The sequence below is a fragment of the Prunus avium genome, chromosome 3 (genome assembly GCF_965620075.1).
Source record: "Prunus avium chromosome 3, drPruAviu1.hap1.1, whole genome shotgun sequence".
Taxonomy (NCBI): Eukaryota; Viridiplantae; Streptophyta; class Magnoliopsida; order Rosales; family Rosaceae; genus Prunus; species Prunus avium.
This window is the reverse complement of record NC_142286.1, coordinates 32,039,577-32,057,881: the sequence shown is the minus strand read 5'-3', so window position 1 is coordinate 32,057,881 and position 18,305 is coordinate 32,039,577. Positions and strand designations below refer to the sequence as shown.

The 18,305-nt window shown below is 39.5% G+C and overlaps 1 protein-coding gene and 2 pseudogenes across 2 annotated transcripts; all 3 read right to left on the bottom strand.

Annotated features, from left to right (window-relative positions):
- Nucleotides 1–2,921: 2,921 nt before the first annotated feature.
- On the bottom strand, nucleotides 2,922–3,854 carry LOC148295956 (UDP-glycosyltransferase 85A8 pseudogene; annotated as a pseudogene).
- Nucleotides 3,855–3,877: 23 nt separating this feature from the next.
- On the bottom strand, nucleotides 3,878–5,548 carry LOC148295955 (7-deoxyloganetin glucosyltransferase-like; annotated as a pseudogene). The gene is made up of 2 exons (XR_015834352.1): nucleotides 5,019–5,548; nucleotides 3,878–4,794 (listed from the first exon to the last, which is right to left on the bottom strand). The product of XR_015834352.1 is annotated as a 7-deoxyloganetin glucosyltransferase-like (transcript).
- Nucleotides 5,549–8,697: 3,149 nt separating this feature from the next.
- Nucleotides 8,698–10,763, bottom strand: LOC110753296 (7-deoxyloganetin glucosyltransferase-like). The gene is made up of 2 exons (XM_088249913.1): nucleotides 10,227–10,763; nucleotides 8,698–10,003 (listed from the first exon to the last, which is right to left on the bottom strand). The coding sequence occupies exons 1-2, from the start codon at nucleotides 10,753–10,755 to the stop codon at nucleotides 9,063–9,065; spliced, it is 1,470 nt and encodes a 489-aa protein (XP_088106039.1). The 5' UTR covers nucleotides 10,756–10,763; the 3' UTR covers nucleotides 8,698–9,062.
- Nucleotides 10,764–18,305: the final 7,542 nt, after the last annotated feature.

Sequence of the window (18,305 nt, the reverse complement as noted above, 5' to 3'; positions counted from 1 at the left end):
TATGTAGATTATGTGTGTGTATGTGTTTGTTGCTTATGTAGTCTCTCTTAAAGTGGTGGAGTGGCCAATATCAAATTGAATACATGTTGCATTATTATTTTTATTATTTGCTTCACTTTTCCCTTTAGACTTGCGGAGTACGCATATTCGGGTATGGGTGGTCAAATTATAAAGTATTGACAACAAGTATCGATTACTTGTCTTGCCCCCCAGACAACTAAATAGAGTGCGTAGACCGATCGAATATTAAAATTAAAAAAGCGAAAAAAAGGAAGAAGAAAAATCTTACCAGTCAAACAACTAAATGAAGTGCGTAGACCGATGGTCCATCGGCGAATGATGCATCAGAGGTATAAAAATAGAGGGTAGATTTGTGGTGGCGGATGAGGATTTTGTTAATATGAGAGCATATACAAATACATTCTCAGTGAAAAAGTCACTTGATTTGCAGACCAGCACCAGTGATCTTAAGTTCGAACCCCATGTCACTTGATAATGTGTGTGAGAAACTTCCTTCTCTCTTGTACTATGGACTATCGATTATATTTTAAAAAAAGTTGAGTGGATTAGAAATAATTGGGCTTTGGGCTAAATTGATGAATGCTTTTTTTTTTTTTTTCTTAAAAAAATAATAATTTATATTTGCGTTATTTAGTGGGCTAAGTTGAATTACAAATAGAGATTTTCTATTTAAACCCCACACTTCTCTTAGTTCACAGTTTACCCCATGTTCTAAGTTCACCCCAACTTTTAATTTAAATTTTCACAATTTCTAAATAAACTCCACTATCTTCCCAAACTATCCTTAAATACACACCAAGCTGAAAAAATAAGGAAAACAAAAAATCTATTTAAACCCCACAGGCTACCCTTAGAGGAGGAAGTACGTTCTGCAAGCTCTAATGATAATTCATTAATTTTGAATAATCTCTAGAACATACAGTGGTGTTGGAAACATGCTGAGGGTTCTCTAGTAGCACATGAATGGCGTCCACCAGAATCTGTGCCTGTTTGCTTGTTGTCCAGCCTCAAAACTATTTGCATACGGGGATTCCACGGGAGGCTATACGAGATGGAGGTGGCAAAGTATTTGTTGAAGCATGGCGAGGTTTTGACTAAGGTGACAATTTGTTATACCAATGATTTGGGTGTAGCAGAAGAGATGAGGTTACGGCAGGAACTTTCAAAGTTCCCAAGGGGTTCAAAGACTTGCCAAGTTGAACTTTTGGAACTCAAGTCCTAGGTCTTATGATATACATATATATATATATATATATATAGAACCCCATTACAACATTTGTGAATAGGATACTTTCTTTTTCGATGAAACGTGAATTTATTAGCAGTTTTGGAGGAATTGGCATATGGCCTTATTATATATAATCAATTTTGCAAAGAAATTCACAAGATATGTTTATGGTATATGATCCGAAGAAAAAATAATTCAGGAAACAAAATAAAGATTTCGGACGAAAACTATTCAAACGCATAGACAAGTAAATCGCCAAACTATGTGATTCTTGAACAATAAAATCTGCAACAGTTAATATTATTTAAGAAATACATAGGAACTGTGTATCAAGAACATCTCCAATATTAGAGACCCATATTTAGAGCCCTCGACTTCTAATAAAGCATTGCAACCATGCATATATATGCACATAAAACAGATTTATGCCCTTATCGTTCTTAATATGAAGAGTGGTGGGGTGTGTGTATAGATGTACTAGGGTTAAGTATTAAGTTGGATGACCTTTTTTATCTTTTTACACAATAATAAAACTTACAGCTTAATGATTTAAGTATTGGGGTGAACTAAGAGAAGTGTGGGGTGTAAATAGAAAATCTCTTACAAATATCATGCTCAGTGTTTTCAATGAATTAGTAAAAAATAGGAGTTGTTCTAACTCAGATGATTTAGAGCATTTACTCTTGCACTTCTCTTCCTTTGTGATCTTTTTAGGGAAATAGCTCTAAATGCCACTTTTTTTTATAATTTTAACTGAAAATACCACCTCTGCCCAAATTTTTTGCAAATATCACCTATAAATACATACTTATTGCCCATTTATTGCCCAGATAACACCTGGTCAGTTTTTGGTTTCTCTTTCAGCTCTCTCTTTCTCTCTCTCTCTCTCTCTCCATCTAGCTAACTACGCCTCTTCTCACAAAGAAGAAGATCAAGAACAACCTACAAAACCCACAGCTTTGCCCTCAAAACCCAATTCTTCCTCTTCCTCTCTGTTTTCTTCTCTACCCAAATCCAAACCCCAACTTCATCTCTCTTCGAATCCCTTCTGCAACCTAAACAAATCCAAACAAAACCATCTTTTTTGAATATGACAGCATGTCTTGGCATTAGGTGGCCATTGTTTGAGCATTTTGGTCCAAATTTGTGTTTGTGTTTGCTGCTTATGTAGATTATGTGTGTGTATGTGTTTGTTGCTTATGTAGTCTCTCTTAAAGTGGTGGAGTGGCCAAGATCAAATTGAATACATGTTAAAATTATTTTTATTATTTGCTTCACTTTTCCCTTTAGACTTGCGGATTACGCATAAATGTTAAAATTTAAAAAGAAAAATCTTACCAGTCAAACAACTAAAGGTAGAAAAATAAAGGGTAGATTTGATGAGGATTTTGTTAGTATCAGTACGTATCAATTACTACATGTTAAAAAGTTATATATTAGTTTAAAAGATGTGATGCAACTGCTCACGTAAGCGATTGTCTTTAACATCACTTTTAATTTAATTTGTGACTATCATTTGTTCCGACACTAAACGTCATCTATTGTGATTTTTATTAGAGAGTTAAAATAAACATGTGCTATTGGCTTGGTAATGTCATAAGAGAGTACATGTTTCTATCACCGATTTTTTATTTTTTTATTTGGTGGGAATTTGATTTTCTAGTATTTTTATTTGAATTCAAATGGGGGATACTTCCTTATTTACATTGTAAACTTAAGTAAATTGAGTAAAATAAAAATAAATGAAAGTAAAATAAAAATAAAGCCCACTGTAGCCCTTAGTGTGGTTCCTCCCAACTCAAAAGGGGGGCCTTGGTAATGTCTAAGAGAGTACATGTTTTTCTATCACCTTGGTAAGCTATTGCCTCACCAATTAGGTGCTCTTATATGGATGACATCTAACTTTTCCTTAACAGAACTTGATTCACTAGATTGTCAAAGCCTGTGGATGAAGAACCATGAGGACCAGTTGCCTCTTCTGCCAGTTTCTTCCACTCCATGGCCTTATTTTTCATTTTCTTACCCTTCTCTCCCTCCATTAACTCTTTAATAAGCTTCTCTACTTCATCTCTCTTGACATCATTATCAATCTCCATGCCAATGCCCCATTCATTGCAAGTATAGTAACAGTCAGTTTGTTGGTCAGCAAAAAATGGCCAGCAAAGCATAGGCACACCTGCAGTTAGACTCTCAAGGGTTGAATTCCAGCCGCTGTGCGTCAAAAACCCTCCGACTGATGTGTGGTTAAGGACTTGCTCTTGTGGGCAACAACTTGCTACTAGACCTCTTTCTTTTGTTTCAGCTACAAACTCTGGTGGAAAAATCGCTGATCACCAACAACCAAATCTGGCCTAATTACCCAGAAGAAAGGAAGCTTGCTATTTGCGAGTCCCCAACCAAACTCAACAAGTTGATTTGGTGTCATGACCGTTATGCTCCCAAAGTTCACATAAACAACTGAGTTTGGTGCCTTGGAGTTCAGCCATTGGAGGCATTCAGTTTCTTCTTTCCATAGACTGTACCCAACAGAGTTCTTCAAAGGGTCTTTTGGTATCTGATTGAGAAGTAATTCGATAGGGCCAATGGTATAAACAGGTGGAATATTGTTGAAATCAATTGTGTCCCACATCGGAGAGAGGGAAGGAGAAAGAGTACTTTAAATAGAATTACCCCACTCCAACTAATACCGAGGCCTTTTGTGATAAAACCCCACACTTGAGGATTGTGCAGGTGGTAAAGTGGGGACAGTATCGGTGTTGTTGGAGTGGGCCCTCGGCCCGTTAACCTGGAAAATTTGACATGGTATCAGAGCCAGGTTGCGGGCCCGTACTTGCCACGTGATGGGTGGGTCCCCGTTTGGCCCCGTGCGATGGGTGAGTCCCCATTTGGCTCCACGTAGGCCAAAGGTGCCTCGTGATGGGTGGGTCCCCTTTTGGCCCCGCGCGATGGGTGAGTCCTCATTTGGCTCCACGTAGGCCAAAGGTGCCACGTGATGGGTGGGTCCCCGTTTGGCTCCGCGCGATGGGTGAGTCCCTACATGGCTCCACGTGGTTGCCGATGTGTGGATCTCCACATGTGACCCACAAAATGGGGTCTCACGTGCGGGGGAGTGTTGAAACCAATTGTGTCCCACATCGGAGAGAGGGAAGGAGAAAGAGTACTTTAAATAGAATTACCCCACTCCAACTAATACCGAGGCCTTTTGTGATAAAACCCCACACCTGAGGATTGTGCAGGTGGTAAAGTGGGGACAGTATCGGTGTTGTTGGAGTGGGCCCTCGGCCCGTTAACCTGGAAAATTTGACAAATATTAGGCATGGATGAGAGTGCACTCAGAACTTCTTTTTCCAAAGTATCAAATGTAAGAAGAACAAGTGCTTCAGCTTTATGAACTTCATCTGTTACCACCATGCTCAAGTTAAGCAAGACATCGTCCGGATTTGTGGTTCGAAAGAAGGATGGGAGATTCCTTAAACGTATACCTTCCATTCCTGGAATCCAATCTATGACCTCGTCCAAAAATCCATTCGTTAACCAGCTCTCATCTACATATACAACCAATTAATAATGAGCTAAATGGGGAAAATATCCATTTGAGGTATGTTTAAAAAAAAGCAGTTACACTATCGATCATATATAAGGTACGATGCTATTCTCATTTTCATTTCTTCATTCTGCACTTCTTTTTGTGAGTGTTTTGAAATCGTAAAATAAATAAATTATGAGAACAGAATGACAAACTGAAACTGTAAATTTGAATTAATCTCACCCTTGAGTGGTGCAAGTCCTTTTTCGACCAAAGCACGAAATTGTTTAAATCCCATGAAGCTGCATGCAGCAATAGTGAAGAAGAGTGCAATAGGGAGTCCAAATTCTTCGGCAGCTTTGATTGCGAACGGCGACATGAAACCATCGGAAACAATGCAAGTCACCGGAGGATTATTATTGGAAGTTGCTGCGTCCTTGAAGTTTTATGAGGAGGTTACGAAACGGAGCCAAGAAACCATCTTTTACAACGGCCTCAGCAAGCAAAGTGACATCTTGCGTTGCACCTTCATCTGAGTCCGGAAGGCCATCGGGGATGGTTTCGAACCGAAAATCAGGCAAGCCATCAAGAGAGTTGGGGCCTTGAGACTTAAGAAAGCGCCTGTGGTTGAACTCTGTGTTGACAAAGGTTATGTGGAAGCCTCTGTTGTGAAGGAGCTTTGCCAACTTGAGCATGGCTTTTATATGGCTCTGAACTGGGACTGGAACACAAACAGCATGAGACTTATTATGAGCTACTATCGTGGAAGTCATGTTTCAGATATTTTTTGTGCTCACTCGTACAAGTGGAGAGATTATTTATTTATAGGACTGGTGGGCTACCTAACTTTCAACGAATGGCTGGTGTTCCCCATCTTCTTTTTCCTTTTTTGGCCCTACATGATGAAAGACGTCGGTCGATTTACCTTGTCTATATATAAATAGATAAGTCTGAGGTGATCATAATTATGGTGATGGGGGTTGGAGGGTACTCACTCAATGTGAAACTTGGTAGGGACAGGTTCTTCAGGGTGCTCGAGGTTATGGGAAATTTATTATTGAGTAGAACTTGCGTGCAAGGTTGATAGAGTCTGATTCATATCTGTAGCTGTTGAGCTTATCTCAAATTAATGCTAATGCATTGATTCCAATCACCCCTATTTCAGTTTTTTTTATTTATGTTTTTTTAGAAAAGAAAAGATGACAGAGAAGCCTGGACGGCAGCCAAAAGCTAGGTGTTATTGGATGGATCATAGTGATCAGTCACCTTGTGAATTGTACTTAAAATATTTGAGAGCTAGGTATAGCTAGATGGAGACCCGATAAAAAAAAAAAAATTGTGGGGGTAATTCGTAAGATAGGATCTCAGGATCTTCTTCTTGTGCACTTTAATTAAAGTTGTTTGTCTTGTCCTTGTATTTTAATTTTGTGGCTGCGTCTTGGTGTTGAATCTCCACCTGCATTTTAGTGTCGGATCTACCACCATCCTTTTTGCAGTTTCTTTATGTTTCACATAAGTCGCAGAGACTCTTTGAGTTTTCTATGTAGTTTTCACCTCTCCTTTTGTAAGAGATTTTTACCTCTCATTTGTAAGAACTTTTCATCTATCCTTTGTAAGAGTTTTATTTGTATTACTATGGCTTGGTTTTTTTAAGCTTTATCTCTTTTTGATTATTCTGAGTTTGCAATCTTAGTTGAGATGCCTATGTCAGAGTTTCTTAAATCTTGAGTGATCGTTAATGGAGGCATATAAGATTGTTTTATTTTTTATGTTAGATTGTTCCGTTATTGTAATGGCCCTTTGTGACTAATGACTTTTATTTATTGAATTATGAATACAATTCCGGAATTTCTTTATTTAAAAAAAATATATAAAAAAAAGCGCCAAGCAAATAAAGACAAAATATGTTACGGAGTGCTAGTGGCACCCTAAATGTGCTACATAATTGGTTTACATTTCTTTTTCATAAAAAGTATAAACTAGTTCTAATATTAAGCCTTATTTGGATTGCATATCCAATAATGTATGTGTTATGTATATATATAGAGCTTTAGTTGAGGGATTCCTCAAATAAGAGCCCACTCAGTATTGTATTTCACTAATCCAAACCGTCTATTTTGTAGAAACTTATTCAAAGATCATCTCTACAAAAAAATCAATTGAATCCAATATCATTTGATCACTCAATTGAATTATTGAAATTTTAGTACTTTCTTAAAGCACGGTGTTCATTGATTTTGTAGACATAATTGGATATTGAAACGGTTTCGATTTGTCTAATTTTTTGCAAGGATGATATATGAATGTAGACTTAAAAAATACATGGTTTCGATCGTTGAAAAAATATTTGTAAAGGACCCTAAAGGGTGTCCCTCAAATAAAATTATTTGAGGATATATATACAGTCCCCTTCCATTGAGGGATTCCTCAAATTATTTGAGGGACACCCTTCAGAGTCCCATACGAAAAAAAAATTCAACAATGCAAACCATCTATTTTTCACATCTTCATTCAGAGATCATCCTTTCAAAAAATCATGCAAATTGAAAATCATTAAAGCATCTAATTGAGACCAACAAAATCAATGGACACGGTACTTAAAAAAAGTACTTAAATTTCAATAATTTAATTGAGTAGTCAATGATATGGAATTCAAGTGATTTTTGTAGAGATGATCTTTAAATGAATATCTATAAAATAGACGGTTTGGATTAGTGAAATACAATGCAGAAGTGGGCCTTACAAGAGTACCCCTCAAATAACTTATTTGAGGGATACCTCAATATAAGCTCTCTTTACATATATATATATATGATTTCCATAAAAAAGTATAAACTAGTTTATATATAACACGGGGTACATTTTTTCTAGACCAACAAAAATTTACTATATATTGCACCAATAACATCTAGTTGTTACTAATGACAATGTTCTTAAGGATGACATCCCCTTTGTCTGTTGATTTGATCCTTGAATTAGTAAATCAACGGTTATGATCATTCCTTGAGCCTTTGGAGAAACTAGAAGCTGGGTTTCAATTAAAACCAATTAGATTTTGTTTTTCCAGATTAAATCACCATTAATGGCAATTAATCTTTAACCTGTAAAATTATTTATTGCAATTGGTTCACAATGGTTTGGGCTTCCAAAACATTCAAGGCTGACTTCTGATTTTGGTAAAACAAAGTCCAAGCCACTGTTGTTGACATGGGCCAATAGTCAGATGGACTGGCGCGTGGAATTTAGGCTCAAACAGTGGCCTTAATATGGGAATTGGATACATAAAGCATGAGGCTTTTGATTAGCTACCTCTATCGAAACCATGCCTATCTCTGATCTTGTGAGTTAATATGCGGATGTTACTTGGTGCCTATATATTGTTGGTTTTTGGAACAAATGTCCAAGTGAAATCTTCATCCTCATTTTCTGGAATTATAATACAGCTTGAGGTGGCATGCCTTTTCTTTTTCTATGGTTTTTGTTTTGAGTATGTGGAATCGCATTGATGGAGATAACATAACAAGTAAGTATGAACATGTGCCCTGCATTTTTATATGATTTTTTGTTTTTGTTTTTGCGTATTGATGAAATAATTGTATTGATTGACTAACTTTCGCACAGGTCTATTAGATCCAAGTATTATTTAAACTGAGATGTATTAAATCTTCCAACCGCGATATATACGAGATTTGATCTTGCTAAAGAACCAACAAGGGAAAGGTGTACACATAATAACAAAATCTAGGTTTTTCTTTTTGAGAGGAAGCAATACATTGCATTTATAAATCAAGCACAAAGATTATTAGTTGTAAAGGGTAGTACAAAAACAAATACCCATACAAGGTTAATAAAAATGTGAAAGCAGAGTAACCCACCAAAGGTTAATCCAGATAGCACCCATATCATTAATTGTATGTTCTCATGAAAAATATTAAAAAAAATACAAAGAAATATAAGTGGACAAAAGAGAATTAATTGGCAATGGCACCCATATCATTATTTTTTGGCCATAATGTTCAACCGCACTACCAACCATACAACCAAATAGTTAAAGGGTGAACAGACAACTGCACATCTCATTATAAAAGATGTGATGCAACTGCTCACGTAAACGATTAATTTGTAACTATCATTTGTTCAGACACTAAACGTCATCTATTGTGATTTTTATTGAGAGTTAAAATAAACATGTGCTATTGCCTTGATAATGTCTAAGAGAGTACATGTTTTTCCATCACCTTGGTAAGCTATTGCCTCACCAATTAGGTGCTCTTATATGGATGACATCTAACTTTTCCTTGACAGAACTTGATTGACTAGATTGTCAAAGCCTGTGGATGAAGAACCATGAGGACCAGTTGCCTCTTCTGCCAGTTTCTTCCACTCCATGGCCTTATTTTTCATTTTCTTACCCTTCTCTCCCTCCATTAACTCTTTAATAAGCTTCTCTACTTCATCTCTCTTGACATCATTATCAATCTCCATGCCAATGCCCCATTCATTGCAAGTATAGTAACAGTCAGTTTGTTGGTCAGCAAAAAAGGGCCAGCAAAGCAGAGGCACACCCGCAGTTAGACTCTCAAGGGTTGAATTCCAGCCGCTGTGCGTCAAAAACCCTCCGACTGATGCGTGGTTAAGGACTTGCTCTTGTGGGCACCAACTTGCTACTAGACCTCTTTCTTTTGTTTCAGCTACGAACTCTGGTGGCAAAATTGCTAATTCACCAACAACCAAATCTGGCCTAATTACCCAGAAGAAAGGAAGCTTGCTATTTGCGAGTCCCCAACCAAACTCAACAAGTTGATTTGGTGTCATGACCGTTATGCTCCCAAAGTTCACATAAACAACTGAGTTTGGTGCCTTGGAGTTCAGCCATTGGAGGCATTCAGTTTCTTCTTTCCATAGACTGTACCCAACAGAGTTCTTCAAAGGGTCTTTTGGTATCTGATTGAGAAGTAATTCGATAGGGCCAACGGTATAAACAGGTGGAATATTAGGCATAGATGAGAGTGCACTCAGAACTTCTTTTTCCAAAGTATCAAATGTAAGAAGAACAAGTGCTGCAGCTTTATTAACTTCATCTGTTGCCACCATGCTAAAGTTAAGAAAGACATCGTCCGGATTTGTGGTTCGAAAGAAGGATGGGAGATTCCTTAAACGTATACCTTCCATTCCTGGAATCCAATCTATGACCTCGTCCAAAAATCCATTCGTTAACCAGCTCTCATCTACATTAACAACCAATTAATAATTAGCTAAATGGGGAAACTATCCATTTGAGGTATGTTTAAAAAAAGCGGTTACATAATCGATCATATATAAGGTACGATGCTATTCTCATTTTCATTTTGTCATTCTGCACTTCTTTTTGTGAGTTTTTTGAAATCGTAAAATAAATAAATTATGAGAACAGAATGACAAACTGAAAATGTAAATATGAATTAATCTCACCCTTGAGTGGTGCAAGTCCTTTTTCGACCAAAGCGCGAAATTGTTTAAATCCCATGAAGCTGCATGCAGCAATAGTGAAGAAGAGTGCAATAGGGAGTCCAAATTCTTCGGCAGCTTTGATGGCGGACGGCGACATGAAACCATCGGAAACAATGCAAGTCACCGGAGGATTATTATTGGAAGTTTCTGCGTCCTTGAGTTTTATGAGGAGGTTACGAAACGGAGCCAAGAAACCATCTTGTACAATGGCCTCAGCAAGCAAAGTGACATCTTGCGTTGCACCTTCATCTGAGTCCGGAAGGCCATCGGGGATGGTTTCGAACCGAAAATCAGGCAAGCCATCAAGAGAGTTGGGGCCTTGAGACTTAAGAAAGCGCCTGTGGTTGAACTCTGTGTTGACAAAGGTTATGTGGAAGCCTCTGTTGTGAAGGAGCTTTGCCAACTTGAGCATGGCTTTTATATGGCTCTGAACTGGGATTGGAACACAGACAGCATGAGGCTTATTATGAGCTACTATCGTGGAAGTCATGTTTTAGATCTTTTTTGTGCTCACTCGTACAAATGGAGAGATTATTTATTTATAGGACTGGTGGGCTAGCTAACTTTCAACGAGTGGGTGGTTTTTGCCCATCTTCTTTTTCCTTTTTGGGCCCTACATGATGAAAGACGTCGGTCGATTTGCCTTGTCTATATATAAATAGTAAGTCTGAGGTGATCATAATTATGGTGGGTACGCACTCAATGTGAATCTTGGTAGCTGGGTACACGTTCTTCAGGCTGCTCGAGGTTATGGGAAATTTTTATTGGGTAGAACTTGCGTGCAAGGATGATTGAGTCTGATTCATATCTGTAGCTGTTGAGCTTATCTCAAATTAATGCCATGCATTGTTTCCAATCACCGCTATTTTAGTTTATTTTATTTTATTTATTAGAAAAGAAAAGATTACAAAGAGAAGCCAGCCTGGAGGAAACCCAAAAGCTGACTTTTTGTGGTGGTAGTTCGTAAGATAGGATCCCCGGATCTTCTTCTTGTGCACTTTAATCTTTAATTAAGGTTGTTTGTCTTGTCCTTGCATTTTAATTTTGTAGCTGCCTTTCGGTGTTGGATCTCTACCTGCATTTCCGCGTCAGATCTCCACCACCATTTTTTTCGCGGTTTCTTTATGTTTGGAATAAATAGTAAAAGACTCCTTGGGTTCTCTATGTAGTTTTCACATCTCCTTTGTAAGAACTTTTCATCTCTCCTTTGTTGTGAAAGTTTTATTTGTATTGTTATGGCTTGATTTTTTTCAAGCTTTATCTCTCTTTTTGGTTATTTTGAGTTTGCAATCTTAGTTGGGATGCCTATACTAGAGTTTCTTCGATCTTGCGTGATCATTAGTGGAGGTGCACAAGATTATTTTAATTTTGATGTTAGAATGTTTCGTTGTTGTAATGGCCTTTTGTGGCTAGTGATTTTTTTGACTAAATTATGAATGCAATTCTAGAATTTCTTTTATAAAAAAAAGAAAAAGAAAAAAAAAACCAAGTAAATAAAGGCAGAAAATATGTAACAGAGTGTCGGCGACACCCTAAATGTGCTACATAATTGGTTTACATTTCATTTTCATAAAAAGTATAAACTAGTTATAATATTAAACCTTAATTTGGATTGCATATCAAATAATGTATATATTTATTTATTTAGGGTTCCTCAAATAATTTTATTTAGGATCCCCTACGAAATTTTTTTCAACAATCCAAACCATCTATTTTTCACATCTTCATTCAGAGATCATCCTTTCAAAAAATCATGCAAATTGAAAATCATCAAGACATCTAATGGAGACCAACAAAACCAATGAACATGGTGCTTCAAGAAAGTACTTAAATTTTAATAATTTAATTGAGTGGTCAAATGATATCGGATTCAAGTGATTTTTTGTAGAGATGATCTTTGAATGAATATCTATAAAATAAAAGAAAAATTAGGTATTAGACATAACAATTCCTACTAATTAGGATTTGAGACATATAGTTTTTTTTTTTTTTTGGGTTTTAATACATAGTATTCAAATTTTGTTTTGGATTTGGCCAAAGAGGAGGCCTAGATTCATTGGGTCTGTCTAAATTATGGGCAATTACATGACTATCATGCCCTCCTTAAGAAACGGATAGGAACCTGGAAGCTTCCCTCAAGAAGAATGGAGGCCTCCCTTAGGAAATTCCTGGCCCACCCTACGTCTCCCTGAGGACGCTTCTTTCCGGGCTAAGTCTTTCGTAGGATGCTTCTAGTCATCGCCATGTGTCTCTCTTAGGACGCTCCTTATGGGCAATTGTATGACTATCCAGCCCCCCTTAGGAAATGGATAGGAACCCAGATACTTCCCTAGAAGTATGGAGACCTCCCTAAGGAAATTCCTGGCGCACCCTGCGTCTCCCTGAGGATGCTTCTTTGCGGGTTGCCTCTCCCGTATGACACTTCTAGTCGTCGCCCTGCGTCTCCCTTAGGACGCTCCTTATGGGCAACTATATATATTTTTTTTGGTGGGCATTTGAGACACTCTAAAACTCCCAACAGTTGTTTTTCTTTTTTAGAAATGTGCGGTGCTCAGTCATTTGCTTGGAACTGAGCAGATAGGAGGAAGCGTCAAGGATAATATCTTCGGAGATGGTTAACAGTCCATTGTCGTGGAATTTCCTTTCCATCCATGGTGTCGAGTGTGTAGCTTCCTTTGCCCCCGGACTGGCTGATCAAATAAGAACCCTCCCAGTTAGGGTTCATCTTCTTTGACCCTTATCTTGGTGCAGTGATGAAAGTCTTTCTTAGCACGAGATCGCCTGGTTGAAATTGTCTGACCTTAGCTCTTTTGTCGTAGTAGGATTTTAATTGTTGCTGATAGGAGGTGACTCAGATAATGGTCTTCTTGCACTCACCCTCAAGTAAGTTAAGGTTGAGCCTCATTTGCTCGGAGTTCTGATCAACACTGCCCACCTCAAGACTTATGGAGGGGACAATGATGTGATAATTGCTTCCGTCTCATAGGCGAGGGAGAATGGGGTTTCTCCAGTCGATCTTCGTTTGGTGGTGAGATAAGCCCATAGTACCCCAGGGAGCTCATCCACCCATTTCCCCTCGGCGCCTTCTAACCTCTTCTTTAGGCAATCCAATATGATTTTGTTAGATGCCTTGGCCTGCCCATTGCCTTATGGATACCTTTGGGTGGACAGGTGTTGCTTGATCTTGTATTTGCAAAGAAGGTGGTGATCTGCTTGCCGATGAATTGTGAGCCATTATTGGTGACCAGCGATTGCGAGCAGCCAAACCGGTAGATGATATTTCTCCAGATGAATCGTTCCACATCAGCTTATTTGGTAGAGGCTAGAGCTTCGGCCTCAATCCATTTAGTAAAGTAGTCGGTGGCAACGGTCATCAAGTCTTTCTTGGCGAGCGCCGATGGCAAGAGACCTCTTAGGTCAATGACCCATTGCATGAATGGCCATGGACTGTTCTGCGGATGATAGACTTCGGTAGGCAGGTTAGGAACCGATTTGTACCGCTGTCAGCGATCACATTTCTTGACATATTCGGTGGAGTCATGGAACATAGTAGGCTAGAAATAGCCTATGTTTAGAGCCTTCTGGGCAAGTGACCTGCCCCCAAAGTGGTTGCCACAGTCGCCATCTTAAATTTTGCAGAGAAGCTCAAGTGTTTGAGGGTATTTTATGCAGGTGAGATGAAGGCCGGAGTATGATTTGCAGATGAGCTTGTTGCCTTGCATGTAGTATCTTGTGGCCTTCTGCCGGACCTTCCTAGCTTCAGACTTGTCCATTAGCAGATTTTCGTTCATCAAGTAGTCGATGATGGGGTCTTGCTAGCTGAGGTCCTCGTCAATCTGCATTATGTTGATAGACTATATTTCTTCGATGCTTGGTTGGTCAAGGTGTTCGACCGAGATGGAGCATCTGAATTGGGTTTCCAGTGCTAATCCTAGGCTTGCCAGTGCGTCTGTATGTGTGTTCTCTGCTCGGGGCACTTGTTGGATGGTGAAGGTAGGAAATGCCTTCAACAACTCTTGGACTTTGTCAAGGTACAAGATCTTCCTTGGGTGATTCGCCATGTATTCACCTGAGGCTTGATTTGTGATCAGCTAGGAATCTGAGTAGATGGCCAGCTTTTTGATTGATAGCTTATTTGCCAAGCGCAAGCCAGCGAGTAATGCCTCGTATTCTGCCTCGTTGTTTGAGGCCGGAAAGCCATGCGTGATAGCTTGCTCTAACAGGGTTCCATCCGGGGTGATGATGACGACGCCTGCTCCAGCTCCCTTTTAGTTCGATGCTCCGTCTATGAGCAACTGCTACATGTCTTTGGGTTGGCCAGGTTCAGCGGAGGTCTTGTTTGCTCTCGAACTTTCTTTCTTTTTGTTGACCAGCTTTTCTTCTTCGGCTGATAAGGTGAATTCTGCAATAAAGTTTGCTAAAACCTGGGCTTTTATTGCAGTATTTGACCGGTAGAGGAGGTCGTATTGGCTTAGCTCTATAGCCCACTTCATGAGTCGCTGAGAAGCGTCAGGGCTGTGAAAGATTGATCTCAAAGGGAAGTCGGTCATGATGATGACTCGGTGAGCCTGGTGGTAGGGTCGCAGCTTTCTCGCGAAAACTACAAGGGCCAAAATCAGCTTCTCCAATTTCAAGTAATGAGTCTCTGCATCGAGGAGAGCTTTTGACATGTAGAATACCAGATGTTAGGCCCCAGTTATTCTCATATGAGAGCTGAGCTGACGGTCGAATTAGACACTGCCAGGTACATGAACAAGTCTTCACCGGGAATTGACTTTGAGAGCAGGGGAGGTAAAGTGAGGTAAGTTTTTAGATTCTGGAAAGCTACTTCGCACTCCTCGTCCCATTTGTCTTCTTGTCCTTTCTTCAAAGCTTTGAAGATCTCGAGAGGAATTGGTTGAGGGTCGCTGCTCTGCCCGTCAGACTTTGTATTTCCTTCACTGTGGAAGGTGACTTCATCTTGAGAATGGCTTTGATTTGGCAAGGGTGTGCCTCGATACCTTGTGTAACTAGGTATTCCAAGAATCGACCGGATGATACACCAAACGTGCATTTACTTGGATTCAGCTTCATGCGATACTGGCAGAGCAAGCTGAATGCCTCGGCGAGGTTTTTGATGTGATCTGCACGCTTGAGGGCTTTGACTAGCATGTCGTCCATGTAGCCTTCTATAGTTTTGCTGATCTGCTCTTTGAATATTATATTCACGAGCCTCTGGTAGGTTGCTCCGACGTTCTTCAGCCCAAAGGGCATGACCTTGTTGTAGTAGGTCCCTCTCTCGATTATGAAAGAGGTTTTCGCCTTGTCATCCTCGTGCATCAGGATTTGATTATAGCCAGAGTAGGCGTCCATAAAGCTGAGCAGCTGATTGCCGAAAGTTGAATCCACAAGCTGGTTGATTCTCGACAATAGGAAGTTGTCTTTAGGGCATACTTTGTTGAGGTCGGTGTAATCGACGCAAACTCTCCGTTTGCCCATTTCTTATTTCGCCAAGAGAACAACGTTGGCTAGTGACTTCGAGTAGAAGACCTCTTCGATGAAGCCGGCAGCTAGGAACTTGTTGATCTTGGCTTCAATGATCGCAACTCGCTCGGGAGAGAAGTTGCGTCTCTTCTGCGCGACCGGCTTGTTGGTATGGTTGACATGGAACCAGTGGCAGATGTTGCTCGGGTCGATGTCGAGTATGTCAGATGGCGACCATGCGAACATGTCTTTGTTGTTCTATAGGAAGGTGGTCAGCTTCACCTTTTCGTCTGGGCTTAGGCGCGAGCCGATCCGTGCTTTTCTATCTGGCTGGTCAGGATCTAAGGGTATTAGCTCGACGTCCTCTTCGGGTTTCCATCCTTCTTCAGGAGAGACCTCCTGACGGATTCCCTCGGCTTGGTCTTGATGCTTTGATTGCTACAAGGGGTTAGCTATTCCCTTTCCTTTCTAGCCTGCTTGGTTGCTATGAGTGAGATCTGGTTGTTCTACTCCCTTCAGATATGCCTGATTCACAGGGAGGAACTGTGTTTGCTTGCTTTTCTTCAGCCCTTGAGCCGAGCATTTCCTTGCCATTGCCTGCTCGCTGTTGATCTGGCCGACACTGCCCCCAGGGATTGGGTAGCAGATTTTCTGATGTGTGGCGGAGGTGATGGCATTGATCTTGCCTATTAATGGTCTGCCCCAAATGACGTTATAAGGTAAGACTTCATCAATGACCATGAATGTTCATGAGCTGATTACAAGTGGGGAGTAGACGTCGAGATCTATTGTACCCACGGTAACCTTCATTGTGCCATTTAAGCAAATCAGCGACCTGACTGATTTGTTGATCTTTGTCTCCAAGTTCATCTGCTGGATGACTGCCAGTTGCAGAATATTGGCTGCGCTACCCTTGTCTGCATGAATTCAGTCGACCATGGCCTGAACGGCTAGAATGCTGATGACAAGGGCACTGTTGTGTGGCATATCGAGGCCAACTAGATCTTTCTTTTGGAAGCCAATCACGGGATCGTTTTCTGTTGGTGGAAGGCGGGTGTTAAGCTCATAATTTCATACATATACATGCCCTATTTACTTACTTCTTTTGCTTAGTTTCTTAGATTTCTAAGTTATTTGCCTCCCTTTGTGTGTTTTGTAGGCAAATAGAGCAAGAGAGCATAATTCATGCAATTCAAGCATGTTAAGGCCTAATTTGGATGAATAGATGAAGAGCTTAAAAGACAAACTCATTTTGGCTACAGCCCCCTGCCAGTCCAGTTCCGTAGGTCATATTGCAAGCTTTGTTTCAACAACCTACATAACATATCCAAAGTTGTTCCAATTGGTGTGTACTATAACATATCCAAAATTCAGCCTCATTGGATAAATCTGGAGTCCGTTACCTAGCAAACACAGAACCATGCTCAGGATGGATCTTATCAGCGCGGAAAATGAGTTAGCAATTTGTTTCGGCCTTAACTTATTCCTCCGACCTTGGATTGGCCCAAATAACATATGGCTGGAAAGAAGACATTCTGAACTTCAATTTCGAGTGCTTAAAGTCCTAATTTGATTAAGAGAAGCCCAAGTTGTAAGCCCTTGAAGTTGCTGGTCATGCTGACCTCAGCATGTGCTGGTTGGATGCTTGGTCATGGTGAGCTAGGTATGAGCTATCATTTCTGGTTGGAAGCTTGGTCTTGGTGACATGAAGATGAGCTAGGGCTGCTGGTGGGATCTATTGGTGAAGTGCATCAACCAATTCAAGATTTTCTAATACAAGTGCATCACCCAATTTAGATTTTCTAATTCAAGTGCATCAACCATTTCAGATTTTATAAAACAAGTGTTGTATGCATTAGCCATACTTAATTCAGATTTTCAGCTTCCTTAGGCCTATATATAGTGAGGTTTCCCAAGCTTGTAATCACACCCCAAGGGGGGGAGCTCTCAAACACTTCTCTAGAGCTCTCTTCCCTTCTCTCCCTCAAATTCTCTTAATTTTGCTTTCTAGTTCTCAATTCTAGCTTTCCTTTTGCTTCTTAGTTGTAATTTATTTTTCTTTGTTATGTAAATTCTTTTCTTAAGTTTTCAAGTTGAATTAGTTTCCAAGTTTCAATTATGGTTTTTGTTCTTATTCATTATGCTTATAAGTTAATATGCTAGTTTGAATGATTGATCACCATTTAGGCTTGCATGTTAGCTATCTTGGTTTGAATTAAGAGTATACACCATGCTTTAATTCGAATTGAACTATGAATAGGAAGAGTATGTATGGACATTCGACAACAGGGATTAGATACATACTTGGTTGTTTAAATTGTTCTTCTATGCTTAATGGGTTCCTAATGCTTAATTTTAGGTTAGACAACAAATGATCAAATTAGGGAATTAGGAACACAAGGTTATGACCACACACCATGGCTTAATCATACTTTAGCTAGAATCAATCCATTAATCTAAATTGAACTTGGGAACTTATTTGCTTGAGTTACTTTCTTATTTTCTTCCTTCTTTCATGTTCTTTGTTTTTGTTTCTGTTTTGTATAGGAAAACTGAATTGGATCATTCAATCACCAA